At 51.9% G+C, this 17,538-nt stretch overlaps 1 protein-coding gene across 2 annotated transcripts; it reads left to right on the forward strand.

Moving 5' to 3' along the window:
- Window positions 1–8,898: 8,898 nt before the first annotated feature.
- Window positions 8,899–17,253, forward strand: SLC22A6 (solute carrier family 22 member 6). Of its 2 annotated transcripts, none has more exons than XM_077114975.1 (10): window positions 8,899–9,267; window positions 9,616–9,719; window positions 10,596–10,750; window positions 12,126–12,294; window positions 12,726–12,849; window positions 13,004–13,119; window positions 14,887–15,101; window positions 15,224–15,332; window positions 16,551–16,754; window positions 17,166–17,253. In XM_077114975.1, exons 1-10 carry the CDS (start codon window positions 8,899–8,901, stop codon window positions 17,251–17,253), a joined length of 1,653 nt encoding a protein of 550 aa, XP_076971090.1. The 2 variants fall into 2 exon arrangements, with proteins under 2 accessions (XP_076971090.1, XP_076971091.1); XM_077114976.1 differs by having other exon boundaries at window positions 16,683–16,754.
- Window positions 17,254–17,538: the final 285 nt, after the last annotated feature.

The raw sequence follows: 17,538 nt of genomic DNA on the forward strand, positions 1-17,538 counted from the left end.
TGTGCACGTACAGGAACGGACCCACAGGTGTGCAAGCTGGACAGGTGTGACTATGCACGTGCATGTGCGGGAATCTGCACGTCCCCACCACACCTGAGGGCAGATGACTGACCAAGCCTAAGCTGGCTGAAGACAGAAGTGAAGCCCCCACTTCCAGTACGGTCTTCCTTTCCTGCTGGCCTCAAGTCTCCTTCCATATCCCAGCCCCATGCCCAGCAGATGACTTTCTCTCTTCGGTCAGTGAGAAAACTGCAGCCCCAGTTGAATGCTGCCGCCACCTGCTGTCACGTTCCCGGGATTCCTTCTGGTCACAGCAGAGGGGCTAGCCCTCCCACTGCCTCTTCTACCCGCACCGGCCTCTAGCCATTCCCTCTTTCCTGACTCCTTCCCATCACCAGCAAAACAAGCTCCAGCCTCTCCCATCTTAACGAAAAACAGAAACAAACGCACCAGCCCTGACTGGACTCCATCTCTCCCTCCAAGGGCTTTCGCTGTCTCCTCCCCTTGACAGCCAAATGCCATAAAGGAGCTGTCTGCATGCACCTCTTCCCTCCACTTTCCAGCTCAGACCTCCCCACACTGCTCTCTGGCTTCCACCCCTTCCCTCCTGCAAAACTGCTTTCACCAGGGACACCCATTGCCACCCTGTACAGAATCCAAGGTCACGTGCCATCGTCCTCTCGCTCGGCTTCTCGGCACATTTGTCCTTCCTTGTCACGCCCACCTACCTGGGTTTCTGGGAACCTGCATGCTTGCAGCCCCCTCCCATCCTATGGTTGCTCCTTCTCAGGTCCCTTTGGGGTTTCCTGCCAGTGCCACAGTGGTCACTCTGCCTGTCCTGCCCTCAGCCTCTCTCCGGAGGTCCATGTCTCCAGAACATACTAGTGGGACAGTTACACGACCCCAGACCTCTGGTCATGACCACCTGGACGGGGAGGCCCTCTTGATCCAAACTGGTTTCATCTCTCCTGGGATGGATTTGGGACACAGATGTACTAGATAGTTTCTTGGTCCTTGCCCTGGGAAGGCAAGTTAATGAGAAGCTGGGCTGGTAAGGGGAGCAGAGAAAGCCAGATAAAGAGAAAGAATAAAGTGGAGGTTCAGAGAACAAGAGAACACAAGGGTCCATTTAAAAAAAAAAAAAGTTGATGAGAACGTTTTACAGATCCCCAGTGGATTCCAGCTCCTCCTCAGCCCTGGATGCCTGCCCCTGGGTTCTTTTTGTAGAATATCCCTGAATGCTCCCAATAAATTCCCCTTTTAGTTTAAGCGAACTTGAAAGAGTCTATTCCTTACAGCCAAACAATTCCAAAAGCATCTCCTCTTCCTCTATCATCCCTTACACGGTGGCATTCCTTGGCACTCTAGACTAGCTTCTCTTCCTCCAGAACTGTCCAGTTTAAATATAATGCAGGCATTTATCATTTTAAAGTTCCTAGTCATCGTTTGTTGTTGTTTTTTTAACTTTTTTTATTGTAGAGTATAATATATGCACAAAGCAAAGAAATAAAAAAGCAATAGTTTTCAAAGCACTCTTCGACAAGTGGTTACAGGACAGATCCCAGAGTTTGTCATGGAGTACCGTACCATCCTCTCCTTTTTCCTTCTAGCTGCTCCAGAGTACAGGAGGCTAGAGGGCTTAAATACCTTTTTATCATCACAATCAACTTTTTTTCCATCTTTTTTTGTGAACAATAACATCTGTACAAAAAAGCTATAAATTTCAAAGCACAGCACCACAATTAGTTGTAGAACATATTTCAGACTTTGACATGGGTTATACTTCCACCGTTTTAGGTTTTTACTTCTAGCTGCTCTAAATACTGGAGACTAAAAGAGATATCAATTTAATGATTCAGCATTCATAGTCATTTGTTAAGTCCTATCTTCTATGTATAATTCCACCATCACCTTTGATCTTTCCATCCCTCTCTTTATGGCAATTCTAAATTTTTTATATTGGAAGGATCTGTCACTAATATGGGGTAGGGAGATGGAACTATCTGATGTTCTGGAGAGGCCGGGCTAAGTTTCAGGACTTATCTGGCCCAGGGACCCTAGTAGCCGTTTTGAAAAAGTTAAAAAGAAACAGTGAAATTCATCTTAGTAGTTTAGTCTGTCTTAACTCAACATATCCAGATATTGCCAATTTGATGTGTACTCAATAAGAAATCTGTTCTAGTTTGCTAGCTGCCAGAATGCAACACACCAGAGATGGATTGATTTTTAGTAAAAGGAGATTTATTTCATTAGTTCTTCAGAGGAAAGGTAGCTAACTTTCAACTGAGGTTCTTTCTTACACAGGAAGGCACAGGGCAATCTCTGCTGGCCTTCTCTCCAGGCCTGGGTTCCAACAACTTTCCCTGGGGTGATTCCTTTTGTCATCTTCAAAGGCCTGGGCTGAGCTGCGAGTGCTGAGATGAGGTGTGCTGCGCTGCTTGGGCTGTGCTACACTGAGCTCTCTCATTTAAGCACCAGCCAATTAAACCAAACATCACTCATTGCAGCAGGCACGCCTCCTAGCCGACTGCAGATGTAATCAGCAACAGATGAGGTTCACGTGCCATCAGCTCATGTCCACAGCAACAGAACTAGGTGCCTTCGCCTGGCCAAGTTGACAACTGAATCTAACCACCATAAGATTAATGTGATATTTACATTCTTTCATTCATGCTGAGTCTTCAAAACTTGGTGTGTTGTTTACACTCACAGGACATCTTGAGTCAGACTAGCCCAATTCAAGTGCCCAGTAGTGACAAGTGGCTACCATATTGAACAACTCAGACATATTCATCTACTACAGGTCTGCAATTATCAGCCACAGAGCTAATTACTCTATATTCAGGGATTCGAGTAAGAGCTTGATAAATGTGAAAGAGGTCATATCGCACCCCTGCTTCAACTTTTCAGTGGCCAACCAATTCGGCCCTTTGTGAGCAGGCCCCAACTCAATTCGATGGCTGCAGTTGAAACTTTCTCCCTCTCGCACCCTGCAATCTAGCCTCATCCAACTTCTTTCAGTTCTTAGACTTGGATCTGTGTTCTCTTGCCCCTGCCCTTCTCACATGCATGGTGCCTGACTTCTCCCATCTCACCACTCTCTACTTGGCTCACTCCAGCTCATCCTTGACACTTGGCTTGGATTGCTTCCTCCAGAAAGCCTTCTCCGGCTCCCTAGAGTCTGGGTTAGGTGCCTCGGCTTATCACCCCGACTTGTGATGGCAGGCTGTCTTAATGTGGGTTCCCCCAGAAGGCAACCCTGACTCTAGAACTTGAGCGCAAATTATTTGTTTAGCAGGAGAGCACAGACAGCATGAGTAGGAAGGCAGAGACATGTCTTCATTTCTCAGGGCTGATGTCCCAAAGTACTAAAACTGGATGGCTTAAAACAGCAGAGATTTATTGTCTCGTGGTTCTGGAGGCTAAAAGTCTGAAAGCCATAGAAGAGAATCTGATGGTTTGCTGGCCATTTGGGGACTTCAATCTCAGCCTCAGTCATCACGTGGCCTCCGTCCCTGTGTCTCAATGTTCTCATGGCATTCTCCTGTGTCTATCTGTGTGTTCAAATTTCCTCTTCTTATAAGGACACCAGTCGTGTTGCATTGGGCCCACCCATCCAGTTTGGCCTCATTTTCGCTTAACTAACTCCATCTGAAATGATCTGATTTTCCAAATAAGGCCATATACATATGATCAGGAGTTAAGACTTGAACATATCTTTCTTTTTTTTTTTTCTTGGCGGTGGGGGCACAATATAAGTGATACAGGAAGTAAGTCATGACAGGGAAGCAAGAGTCAGGAGGGAATAGAATGAGCAAGTTAGAAGGATCTCCATGCCAGCCCACCTGTTGCTCAGCCAAGTGGGAAACTGCTGGGACTGACCATTTCTGATCATTTCAGATGCAAAGCATCCCCTCCTTGCCAACCCAGGGCCAGCCCTGTACTACGCTGCCCATTGAGATCTGGCCTTCACTCTGGAGGCCATCCTCACCTCCTATAGAGTTTCTACCTGGCAATGCGACCAGTAATGCCTTCCCTTGGATTAACTGGGACTCGCCTGGAAGGGAGAAGGACTGGACTCTGTAAGGAAGCATCCCCTCTTCCCTTGCTTCCATCTTTCAAAGTGGCTCCTACAATCTCCTGGCCAAGGCCACTCCTATGCCATTTCTGAGTATTTATTGCAAAGACACAAAGGAAAGGAAGGGAAGAACACCCAGGAAAGCTCTTCCCAGCTCACTGTCAGGTCTCATGGCGATCTGGGTTGGGGGTCAGGACATACTGGCCCCTCAGACGACCGATTCTTGCCATCTTCAAATGACCCATCTGTATTCCCCCTTCTCTCCACCTTCTTCCCTTCCACAGCTCCAGTTTCTTCTGCTTCTCTTACTCCCTTATCTCTGTCCTTGAGTAGGGCCTCCAACTGGCTCAGTGAATTACCATCTGTTTTGGTCTGCTAAAGCTTATGAAATACAATATAACAAAAATGTGTTGGCATTCACAATGGGGATTTATTAACTTACAATTTCAAGTTCCTAGACCGTGACAATGTCCAACTCAAGGCATCAGCGGAACAATACCTGGACTCTGAAGAAAGGCTGCCGGTGGCCGAGACACCTCTGTCACATGGGAAGGCACATGGCCGGCACCTGCTGGACCATCTCTCCCAGGTTGTGTTGCTTTCAGCTTCTAGTTTCAGTGGCTTCCTCTCTGTTTCCATAGGTCCTCTCTTAGCTTCTCCAGGGCTTTTCTCTATGAGCTTCTCTTAATTTTAGCTCTTATAAAGGACTTCAATAAAAGAATTAAGACCCAACTTGGGGCAACTTCTCAATTGAAATAATATAATCAACAGGTCCCACGTACAATAGGTCTGCACCCACAGGAATGGATTGAAAGAACATGGCCTTTTCTGGGATATAATAACAGCTTCAAACCACCACACCACCCCCTACAGAGCACCCTCTTGACAAAAGTCCCCACGCTGGGCCACCTCATTGGTTACTGGCCTCATGTCCAGCCTTCAAATGGCAGCCTTTGGGTGAATTTCTAATCCCTACACCATCCATCAGCCAGGATATCCAGGCCACAAGGCACAAAAGTGCACAGTTTGCCTCCATCCTAAGAATGTTGCTATGCAGTTGGCAGGCACTTTGGAGTCTGCTGGACCCTTCTCCGGGTCAATCATTTCAAACCCACACACGGGGACATGTGAACCGAGCAACACTGTTTTCTTTGATCTGTAAATTATTTATTTGAAAAGTTGTACAAAAAAATAAGAATTAAAATCACATGGGGGACGGACCATGGTGGCTCAGCAGGCAGAGTTCCCGCCTGCCATGCCAGAGACCCCGGTTCAATTCCCGGGACATGCCCATGCCAAAAAAATCACATGTGGCCATGCACATTAAATCCCATTTACTTAACCAAACACTATTTTACAAAATCAAGACTGGTCCTGGAAAATCTGGAATATGTGATGGCTGCTAGAATGTCAGAAAGACCAACAGAATGGAGAGAGTTGAATTCTACATTTGCTTGCTGTGTGATCATGGGCAAATCCCTTGCCTACTCTTGGCCTCGGTTTCCTTATCTGCCCAAGGAGATGTTTTCCCTAGGGTGATAGCATTCAGCTCTGATGGTGTGTGTTTCTTTGGCTTTTGACCAATTGGGAAGTTCCCAGATTTGGCTCCTTTCAGTAAGCATGACCGGGATTTAAATCTTTCTTGCAGATAGCACAGGGAATATCTGAGTACCCACTGACTCAAGAGATCCAAAGAGGATAGTTCCCGGTTCTGAAAATCATTTGCTGTGAGAGTATTTCCTTCCAGAAAACATCCAAGGGCTGGAAGGCTGGTGGGGAATCCCCTTGACACCCAGAGGCTCCCAGGAGCCAACTATAATTCAGTCCCTTGAGTCCCCAGTGGAACCTTTTCCAGACTCAGCCTGGCTTGGAGCTAGCAGGCACTAGAGGAGGCAGATTTTGGCATAGGACTCAGAGAGGGAGGTGCTTGCAGGGGCCCATCATCTTTCCCACCGCCCTCAGCATTTTGCCCACCCCCCTCCACCCCCCATGAGGGCACCAAGTCCTGGAGAGAAACTGGCCCTGCAGACCCTAAGTTGTTTGTCCAGCTGTCCTTGCATCCCCAGGCCGCAGAGCATTTATATACCTTGGCCTGGAGAATGTTGTCAGGCATCTGAACACCCACTGGGTCCCAGCCCAGAAGCAACACTGGGTAGGCTGGGATGAGTCATAATCCTCTCTAGGTTTCCCCTGTCCTCTTCTGAATGATCTCCAACACCCTTTTAGCTGGGCAGTCCACACTTCTAGAACAGCAGTTAAGAGTCTGACTTTCGAGTTAAACATAATAAGTTTAAAGCAGTAAATAGTCCAAGGTCTCACATCTTGCAGACTATCCATGGACGAAAAACACCCTCCAAACTTCATCACGAATGTGCAATTTGTGTGAACTGCACAATAATAACAGGGCATCTTGACGTCAAACAAGAGGACTCAGGCATCAAAGTGCTTCCCCAGACTTGGAGATTTCTCCCCCAGAAGAACTGAGAAATGCCCCTTCCCTTCAGGCCATTTACATCAGCTAATGTGCATAGGGCCTTGGGTACTTCCAGTAAAACTATGGACCCCACAATCAGGTTCAGACTTATACCCACATATCTGGTGGGGTAGGACTGAGGGGGTCACCAGGAGCCAGATTCCACATAGCGACAGCCAGAGACCCGAAAGGAAACACCAGGAAGAGTCTAGCATGGTAAGCCAACCTCAAGAACTGAGTTAGAACATGGTGGGAAAGAGTGTTATGCTGGACACAGGAAGACAGAGGTCTTGATTCGGCCACCTCAGTGGAAGGACATGCCCCAGGAGAAAGTGGCTGGGTGGTTCTGGACGTGGAAAGAGCTGCAGTACTTTTGAGCCCAGGCTACTTTGCCAAACTCAAGCAGAACAAGGAGGAGGAGAAGTTCACTTCCTCAGCGCGTAGAATGTTTGCTCCACCCAACTGAGAGGCAACGTGGACACTCATGTACCCTTGGGCATTAGAAAGATTTTGGTAGGATGTACCTGTAGGATGGAAATTTCCTTGCCAAGCAGATATGGGATTAATCACTATGCAATATAAATCTGAATTAACATCCAGTCATCTCTTTAGAGTAGGTTTTCTCAATCTTGACGTGGTTGACATTTGGGGGCTGGATAATTCTTTGGGATGGGGGTCTGTCTTATGCATCATAGGATATTTAGCAACATCCCTGGCCTCTTTGCTCTAGATGCATCTCCTTGCCTGCCATCATCACAGCCAAAACGGCCTCCAGACATTGCCAGTTGTCCCCTTCATGGGGGAAGGAGCAAAACCAGCCCTGGTAGAGGACCACTGTTGCGGAAAAAGATGTGTTCAGACATATTTTCTCTATCAGATCCATTTGATGCTAATAGTCCCACGTTTATACCAGAAGCAAACAATAAGAGCAGCCCATTCACTGAGCTATGGGACAGGCCCTACTTTAAGCTCTTTACATGGATTGGCTCATTTAACCCTCCGACAACCCAATGATGTAGGCACAACTATTATCCCATCCAGCAAATGAGGACACTGAAGTCTCCAGAAGTTATCTGAGGTTCCACAGCTAGTAGGAATGAGGCTGTGTGTCTACGCGGCTGCCCCCACAGTCCATGCTGTATATACTACACACCGTGCACGTCAAAAATGAGAAGCTGTGACCTGCTCTCTTAGCACCCTCAACCCTGCCCCGCTCAGGAGTGACCAGGACTCAGGGTCTAAGTTGTTGGAAGAAATTAAAGTGATTGTCCTAGAGTTGTGGCTAAAAATTACATGAGTTCATGTTCATTGCAAAACCAGACAAATCAACTAAGGCCAGAAGGCGACATGACAAAGCAAGAAAGTAGACACTGAGACCCTGGAAGAATCAACCTGTGCGGTACACGATGCCTGTCAAAGGATCACTCTTTCGAGAGTGGCCTCTGACCTCTGTCATTTCTTCCAAGTGAACAAAGTACAGTTCCATAAGATGCGTATGTTCCTGGAAGACCTAAGACTAGGGTTGCTGAATTTGGCAAATGAATATCTAAAACATCAACTTCACATCAGTGAATCATTTGTTCGTGTAAGTGTGTATCCTGCGATATTGGGGATATTTCATTTTTAATTTTTTAAAATATTTAATTTTTAAATGATCAGTCACTCTGAAATTCAGACATAATGGGGAGTCTTGTGTTTTGTCTGGCAACCCTCCCCAAAGGCAGGCTATTTGGATACAGTCCACCGAGAAGACCAGAAAAGCTCCCCACTCTTCCCAGAGTGGTAAGTGCTTCTCTTCACTAAAAGGAAGAGAAAGGGTCCCCTCCTGTCCCCTCCTGCCCCCTCCTGCCCCCTCCTGCCCAGGTGGGCCAGTCTTGTACATTCCCTCCTGCCACTCCACTTGAGCCCACTCTCTCCTGCCCTTTGTACCCACTTGGAAAGATTCCACAGACACAAGGATAGCCGAAGGGTTAATCTCCGGATATCAAGTCACACTTTAACTCATTCCCTCCAGGCCAAGGATTAAAAACTGCCCACACTGGGGTCAGGGCCACAGCAGACCCTGAAAGCCGAGCCCCCACCCCCACCCCGAGTGAGGAGAGGCTGCAAGAGAAAGGGAGGGACAGAGCAAGGACAGGGAGGGAAGGAGGGGCAGGCCGGCCAGGCTGCGGTCCCCCCCCTCCCCACAGAGCCGGCTCAGATTCAGCCCCAGGAGCAGCTCCGGCCGCGAAGGCACCGGCCGCCCCTCTCCTCCAGCGGCGGGCGGCAGGCAGGCGGACACCCCCACGGAAACCCCGGGACTGGAAGTCCTGGGCCACCCGCCACCCCTGGGCCCAGGCCTGGCCCCATGGCCTTCGATGACCTCCTGCAGCAGATCGGGGGTGTCGGCCGCTTTCAGCGGATCCAGATCGCCCTGGTGGCCCTGCCCCTGCTCCTGATGGCTTCCCACAACACCCTGCAGAACTTCACCGCCGCCATCCCCCCCCACCACTGCCGCCCACCTGCCAACGCCAACCTCAGCAAGGGCCGGGGGCTGGGGGCCTGGCTGCCCCGGGACAGGCAGGGCAAGCCCGAGTCCTGCCGCCGCTTCACCTCCCCGCACTGGGGACCGCCCTTTGCCAATGGCACCGAAGCCAACAGCACGGGGGCCACAGAGCCCTGTACCGACGGCTGGATCTACGACAACAGCACCTTCCCTTCCACCATCGTGACCGAGGTGAGACCTGGGCGCCCCACTCCGAGCACCACCCAGCCTCTGCCTTCCCCTCTGAGACACACACCCAGACTGGCTCACCATCTCCAGAGGTCAAGGTGGGAAGGTGGACCGAGGGTGCAAGGTTCTGGGAAGTGGGGGGAGAACTTTGGAGAAGAGGTGGAGGTGGGAGATGCAGAGTTATTGGAAATTTTAAAACAACTCTCAGCTCCTGAGACCGGGGAGGCAAACAGTGTGGGGAAGTGTCAGAGAAAAGAAGGTGACCCGAGAGAGCCAGCTGGAAGGAGGGAACAGGGCTTCCCTGCCACGCCAGGCGCATCTCTGCTGACCCTTCCTCCCTTCTCCCCACAGTGGAACCTCGTGTGCTCTCACCGGACCTTGCATCAGCTGGCTCAGTCCCTGTACATGGCAGGGGTGCTGCTCGGATCCCTGGTGTTCGGGGGCCTGGCAGACAGGTCAGTCCTGGCTAAGGCCAAGGGGGCTGGGCCGGGCTAAGGGCTCCTCAACAGGGCCTAACTGGGAGGTGGGCATTCCCAGCCGTGGCTGCTCTGGGGACCTACAGTGCCAGCCTTGCACATGGGACTTGTCCAAAGAGCCCTAATCCCTTCATTACCAGGACAGCAGGGGGCCTCGGGTACTGTCTATCCTGGAGTTTCCCCACCTTTCCTCTAACAACAGAGGCCCTTTCCCTGAAAGCTCAATATATTTTAACAGCTAAAAGCAGGTCTTCTCTGAAGGGAGCCGGGAGGGGTGGGGTGGGGGTGGGGGTCCAGAATGCCCCCAGCTCAGCCTTTGATTTCAAGCCCCACCCCACCCCCACCCCACGACGCATTCCCACACTCACATACTCACACAGGAGCCCCAGAGACACTTTGAGGATCCAAAGGGCTCCAAAGAGCACAGCACATGCCCTTCAGCTCTGGCCCAGCCTGGTCGTTTGGCAAAGGCGGACCCAAGTCCAGCGATGGGAAGGGATGGTATGGGTGGGCAGAGGACGGGCTCTGGGGTCAGAGGTCTCCAGATACCAAAGCCTGCCTCTGCCACTCACAGGCTGTGTGGTCTCGGCCAAGTCACTCCACCACTCTGAACCTCTGTTTCTTCATCTCTCAAACCGCTTCACGACGGATGGGAAAGTGCTTAGGGTACCCCATGCACATGGCAGGAGCTCAGCAAGCACTGGTCATCCCCTCGGCCCTCCAGGGGCCCTGGCAGGTCTAGAACTAGGATGCCTCAGTAACCACCCCAGGGGCAGCACTCCTCTCCCTGCCTAGCCTACCCACCCCCCAGCAGCCCCTCAGGACCCCTGCTACAGGTCTCCCTTCCCACCGCAGGCTGGGCCGCCGGAAGGTATTAATCTTGAGCTACCTGCAGACAGCTGTGTCAGGGACCTGCGTGGCCGTCGCACCCAACTTCCCCACCTACTGTGTCTTCCGGTTTCTCTCGGGCATGTCGCTGGCCAGTACTGCCCTCATCTGCATGACACTGAGTGAGGGATAGCGACAGGGTGGAGAGGGGAGGGGAGGGGTGGGGCGGGATAGGGTGGGCCTCTCCCTTCTCCCCTTGGGCCCTTCCCAGCCTCCTTTCCCAGTCCCACCCCTCCCGGGACCTCCCTTTCCTTCCAGCCTTTCCCTCTGGCTCATGCCATCCTGAGGTCTCATTTAGACACTGGATAGCAAAGTCCATCGTTAGGGCCAACCAGATAGTGGAAATGACCCAAGCCGGGCTGGATATGAGAGGCAATAGGGAGTGGTGAGGACTGTGTCCAGAGAGTGTTCTCACTCCATTCCAAGGCCACAACCACTAACCGTTCTGGCCAATGTCCCTTGCCAAATCTTCCAGGGGATGGGGGGGAGAGTTGTTTGCTTGGTTTTTTTTTTTTATGTAAAATCTCCCAATTTTTTTTTTGATGGGGGTGGGGAAGAGGCATGGTCCGGGAATCGAACCCAGGTCTCCCGCATGCAACACGAGCACGAGAATTCTACCACTGAACTACCCTTACATTGCCCTCTCCCACCTCTTTTTTTTTGCATGGGCAGGCACTAGGAATCGAACCCGGGTCTCCGGCATGGCAGGCGAGAACTCTGCCTGCTGAGCCCCCATGGCCTGCCCCTCCCACTTTTTCAACGTTTGCAATTAAACGCTAATATTTTTTGAGCATAGGGCAGGCCAGCATCACGCAGACCAAATGCATTGATGGACCGAACCTGGTCCACCCGTGGGATCAGTGCACTTCCTCTAACAGACCCCCTCCCCCATCCCGCACCCCGTTTCTCAGATGGGGAATCTGAGAGCAGGAGAGGGGACGGGACTAACGGGAAGTCGCCCCTCACCCCTCAAGCCCAGGAGAGAATCTAAGGATTCTGGATTTTCTGGACCAAAGCAGCTAACCGGGACAGGGTTGGGGCTGGGGCTGGGGCTGGGGCGGGGCACCTGAGGAAGCCGTCCCCTGCCCCAGCAGCTAAATGAGGCGCCCATGGGGAACCGAGCCGGGCCTCTTCAGAGGGAAGCAGGCAGGTGACCTCACTTCTCTCCTGATTCTCCAGGGTGGAGAAAAGCCACTGCCTGCATCTGAGTTGCTCTGGCCACTAAAGCTGGAGTCTGGCTCAGAGCTGGGGAGCACCAAAGGGTTCGAGGGGGGGGTGTGGTTAGAGTCACTCTGAAGAGAGAGGGGTCTCTAGCTGGGACAGGAGGTTTAAGGAGAAGAAAGACAGCAGGGGGGCAGAGGGACAAGTCCCTGGGGATTCTGAGCAATCCCCCCCCCAGCCCCCCACCCCGACACCAAGCCTAACGGATGCATCTTCTGCTGAGTCTCGCGGCCCGGCCCCTTGAGTTGCAACGCCCTGCTCGGACCCTCTTTGCAGACATGGAGTGGATCCCCATCCACACCCGGGCCTGCGTGGGCACCCTGGTGGGGTACATCTACAGCCTCGGCCAGTTCCTGCTGGCCGGGGTGGCCTACGCCGTGCCCCACTGGCGCCACCTGCAGCTGCTGGTCTCTGTGCCTTACTTTGCCTTCTTCATCTACTCCTGGTGAGTAGGGGCCGGGCCAGGGCGGGGGTGGGGCGGGTGCCACCGGAGCCCAGAGGGACATGACATCTCTCAGAGCTCATTGCACAGCCCGGGCCACAGCATCAGAGAAGGTCGAGGCCCAGGGGACAAACCCAGGTGAGGCCACGGTGTGGCGGGTGGGGAAACAGAGGCCGGAGGTGGGGGGCAGGTTTGCCCCAGGAGATGTAGTTCTCCAGCTTCCCCCAGCACCACCACCCCCTACCCACCTCCTCCCCAGCCGGCCTGCACCGCTCCTCCTACCAGCACCCAAGAGCTGAGCTCCTGGATTGGGTGGGGGAAGAGTCTTCACCTGTGGTCAGAGAGAGAGAGGAGCTAGGCGACGCCCCTGGGCTCCCAACCTTAAACTGGATCCCGCTACAGGCCCGTGGCCGCCCTTACCCCCCTGGTCCCAGGTTCTTCATCGAGTCTGCCCGCTGGTACTCTTCCTCTGGGAGACCCGACCTCACCCTGAAGGCTCTGCACCGCGTAGCCAGGATCAATGGCAAGAGAGAAGAGGGCGCCAAGCTGAGTATGGAGGTGAGAGCCCAAAACCTCCCGTGACACCTCACCAAGGTGTCCACCCGTCCTCCTCCCCCAAATCCAGGAGCCGGGGGCCATCCCTCACCAGGGGTTTGGCTTGGAAGAGCTTCTGGGGGAGCCCAGGCCCTGAATCCGACCCCCCTCCTGGCAGGTGCTCCAGGCCAGCCTGCAGAAGGAGATGACAACTAGCCAAGGTCAGGCCTCCGCCATGTTGCTGCTGCGTTGCCCCACCCTTCGCCGCTTCTTCCTCTGCCTCTCCATGCTGTGGTAGGCTGAGACGGACTGACTGACGGACAGACCGAGGGACAAACGGCTGGTCGGGGAGGGAGCTGATGCAATGAGTCAAAGAGGACAGATGAGTCCTACAGCCCCGGCTCAGTCCCCTTCCCCGAGTTGGGTATCAATCTCCCCCTCTACCTCTCGTCTCACCAACCCTGTTCAAATATGGAAGCACCAACCTCAGGGCTGGTGGCCTCCAGCGCTGATGGAAGCCCACCATGAAGGCAGAGACCCACCTGGCTTGCAAAGCCATTTGGAGAACGATTGGCCTCATGGTGCCTGCCAGGAGCACAGGCCCTGGCAAGAAGATGCACAAGGCTCATCCCTGAAAGTAGGTGTTGGCTAAGACTGAGATAAGCCAAAGGCTTCCTTTCCGTAAGACCCTCCCCATGTGTTAGCTCCTTCCCATCATAAAATCCATCCCCACCCCAGGCCAGTTGAGAGATGCATAGTCAGACTTGTAAACTGTCAACTGGTGGAGAAAGAAGGTTGTGTGAGAGCCATGCAAGCAGCTGTTCACTTGGAGAAAGAACTGTTACAGAACTAATACCACAGCACCAGAGCCCTCAGCAATTGTCTGCTAATCTGTGGGCTGCTGTTAGGGCTCGAGGATGCCAGTTCCTAGGGCCAGGTGACAACTAATATTCCAGGGATCGTCTGCCTTTGCTACTGTCTGTCAGGACTTGGGAGTGCCAATTTCTAGAGCTAGGTAAGAATTTTCAGACTCAACCCATCTTCCTTATTTATGCATGCAAATCGTGGCTTAATTAGAGATAAACTAGTTTTTGTTAATCATAATCTGTATGACAGATATTGCTTCAGTGCTTTTAGAACAAATTTCTCAATTAATCCTCAATGGCCTTCAAACAGTTGTTGACCAGCTCCAATTTTAAAAATTAGAAACTGAGTCAGAGGGGCCCATGATGACACAGATAGTAAAGGAAAGGTGAACATTTTTTTGGCCAGAAAAAAATTTTTTAACCTCTTGATTTTTTTAAACACTTAGAATATTCTAAAGAAAGTAAAAATTATCAGGAGATCATTTTTTGTGTGTGTGGTTAGTGCTATGTTCCATTTTAAATATCTTTACCTATTCCAAATTTTTTATGAAGTATTTTCCTGTATTATTTTCTAGGAGGTTTATTGTTTTACCTTTCTCATTTAGAATTCCAGTCCAGGTAGAATTTAATTTTGTAAGGGAAGCCTTTTGAATTAGTGTCATTGGGGCAGCTGGATAGTCGTGTGGAAAAATATAAAATTGGATGTATTCCTTATACTGTATAGCTACATAAATTCCAAATGGGTCAGAAACACTTATGATTAAAAATAAGAAAATATGCTGGTAAAAACAAACAAAAAAGGAGAGCTGCATCGTCAGAAGGAACAATCTTGCCAATCAATTTTTCACTTCCAACACATCCCAGCACCATGGACAGATCCTAAAGACTTTGGCCTCTCCCAACCCTTTGGTCTTGAAGATCTGGCTTAGATATTCCACTGTCGTCCCTCCACCCAACACTGATGAATAACATAAAGACAAAAATTACACCAACCCTGCATAAAAACTAGATGAAATTTTCCTAAGACACTAGAAGCACTCCTGTGAGAAATCTGGATGCTAAAGGTCTGAAGAAATGTTAACCAAAGCCGAGTCCATCTCCTCCCGCAAAGAACCCAGGGCAGCTTACGCCTACTCTGAATTGGCACCTTCCCCTTTAAGCCTCTGACCCGCACTCCTGACCCCTCCCCCACTAGGTTCGCCACCAGCTTTGCCTACTACGGACTGGTTATGGACTTGCAGGGTTTTGGGGTCAGCATCTACCTAATCCAGGTGATCTTCGGTGCCATAGACCTGCCCGCCAAGTTTGTGTGCTTCCTCGTCATCAACTCCCTGGGCCGCCGGCCTGCCCAGGTGGCCTCGCTGCTGCTGGCTGGCATCTGCATTGTGATCAACGGCGTGGTACCCCAGGGTGAGCAAACACAAGCCCCTCGGCTACTCATCCTCAGCCCCCTCCCCAGACACGGCCCCAGCTTCTCAGACTCCATCTCCCAAGCTCCCTCTTCCCCTCCTCCCCCACTCCTCTCTCACTAGACCAGTCCATTGTTCGGACCTCCCTGGCTGTGCTGGGGAAGGGCTGCCTGGCTGCCTCCTTCAACTGCATCTTCTTGTATACCGGGGAGGTGTATCCCACCGTGGTACGGTGAGTGGGGGTCAGGGTGGGGTGGGGGGAGCTCGATGACAGACATTCGGCCACACCCAAGTCAGACCCCAGAACACAGCATATAGGAAGTGCCCGATACAAACTTCGTGGCTGACTGCCTGGGCTGACACAGGTGAGGCTGCCCTCTAAGCTCTTACCTGACCCTAGAAGAAGGTTTCCAAGGGAATCACCAACTGAGGCAGAGTAGGACTCCAAGATGACACATCTCAGAGGCAGTGCACCTCCAAAGCCAGAGCTAGAAGCTGCCACCAAAGCTAAATTCTAACCCTAATAAACCAAGCGGCACATCTGAAACCAGACCATTGACAGTAACTTCCTAGCGCGGGAACCATGCTTAAAAATGCTAGTACTTGACAGTATGCCAGAGAGATGGATAAGCACAGCACTGCCTTTTGGAGTGCCAAGATGGGGTGGAGGAGGAGGAGGTTTTGCAAGAAGAAATGAGAAGCAGGTGCCTATTTTAAGAATGGGACGCCAAAGTCACAGAAGTTTTTCAGATAAAACATTAGATGGCAAAGAATTGCCAGGCTTCCCAAACCCGGAGGGGGTCATAGTCACTGCCTGTGTCCTTATGGGATTTCAGGGAGAGGAATAAACATATACAGCACATTTTATGTGCTGATCTCCGTTTTAAATTTTTTACAAGTATTAACTCGTCTAATCCTCATTGCACGCCTTTTAGGTAGGTACAGTCATCATTTCCATTTTACAGTGAGAAAACTGAGGCTCAGAGAGGTTAAGTGACTTGCCCAGGGTAAGGCCAGGATTTACCCAAGCAGTTTGTTTCCCAACTCTTAACATGCAGATTCCAGGTCCCCTCCCCGGGGTTCTAATCCAATAGGTCTGTGTAAGCCTTGGGCACCTGTAACTCAAAAAGGCCCCCAGATGGTTTGCGAGCCATTAGCCCAACTGTCTTATTTGACAACTAAGGAATACGAGGCCCAGAGAGGTAAAGAGACTAGCCCAACATCACACAGCAATGTAAGGGCAGAGGCAACATTCAATCTCAGGTCTCCCAAGTCCCTGGTCAGTGCCCTGCCCAACTTGCCTTTTGTAAAATGGCCAAATCAAGTGCTAAACTGGGTTGCCAGTCAGATGGGGAACAGAGAAGGCAGCTGGGAGTGTCCTGGCGGGGGGTATGCTGCCTTAGTGCTCAGGCGCGAGTCCTGACCAACACCCACCCCTGTGGCCCCACAGGCAAATAGGCCTGGGCATGGGCAACACCATGGCCCGGGTAGGCAGCATCGTGAGCCCACTGGTGAGCATGACCGCCGAGCTCTACCCCTCCTTGCCTCTCTTTATCTTCGGCACCATCCCCATAGCCGCCAGCGCTGCCACGGTCCTCCTGCCGGAGACCCTGAACCAGCCACTGCCTGACACAGTGCAAGACCTGGATGACAGGTGAGCTGCGGCCTTGAGCAGCTCTTAGAGCCTCAGGAACCGGGACTCGCCTCTTTCTGTAGCAGAGAAGGACCCGGGGGCCCAGAGGGAACCGGGACGTACCCCAGGTCTCGTTCTTGGGTGGTGGAGGGGAGGGTGTTAGACACTCAAAGCCGGAGGCTGCCTCTTTCAGGCCAGGTCTCTTTCCTCCTTGCTTCCCAAACTGGCTGAGTCTTCTGGAATCCTTCCTGAAGCTCCCAGCTTTGGGGGGACTGGGAGGTGGGGGGGAGAAGTAGATATTTGGGGCAGAGAGTAGGTGGCTGAGCACAGCTGAGTGGAGAGATCCCTGGGAGCCCCCAACTTCCATCCCTGGCCTAGAGGTTGCAGACCCCACGGGCACCACTCTCCCCACTCTCCCCACCCCTCCAGGAGGAGAGGGAAACGGAGGCGACAGCAGCAGGACCAACAGAAGCAAATGGTCCCGCTCCAGGCCTCAGCACCAGAGAAGAGTGGACTCTGAGAACAGGGAGGGGACCCGACGGGGCCCTAGAGGGGTGGGGGAGGGTGGTGGCCCCATGTGGGGACCCCCTCCTCGGATAACCCCACTAAGGCCATATCATTAAAAAGTTCAGCCACGGGCGATGTGATGGTGGCTCAGTGGCATAATTCTCGCCTGTCATGCCGGAGACCCAGCATTCGAGTCTCGGTGCCTGCCCATGCAAAAAAAAAAAGTTCAACCACATGCAAGTCTCTCTGCATTGCTCTTGGCTCAAATGCAACAGCCACTGCCCATTCCAGCTTCCAG

The sequence above is a fragment of the Tamandua tetradactyla genome, chromosome 9 (genome assembly GCF_023851605.1).
Source record: "Tamandua tetradactyla isolate mTamTet1 chromosome 9, mTamTet1.pri, whole genome shotgun sequence".
Lineage (NCBI taxonomy): Eukaryota > Metazoa > Chordata > Mammalia > Pilosa > Myrmecophagidae > Tamandua > Tamandua tetradactyla.

Coding starts and splice junctions, on each gene's coding strand:
- SLC22A6 (XM_077114975.1), top strand. CDS start 8,899: ATGGCCTTCGATGACCTCCTGCAGCAGATCGGGGGTGTCGGCCGCTTT. Junction 9,720..10,595: donor TTCGGGGGCCTGGCAGACAG/GTCAGTCCTGGC, acceptor TTCCCACCGCAG/GCTGGGCCGCCGGAAGGTAT. Junction 10,751..12,125: donor CCTCATCTGCATGACACTGA/GTGAGGGATAGC, acceptor CCCTCTTTGCAG/ACATGGAGTGGATCCCCATC.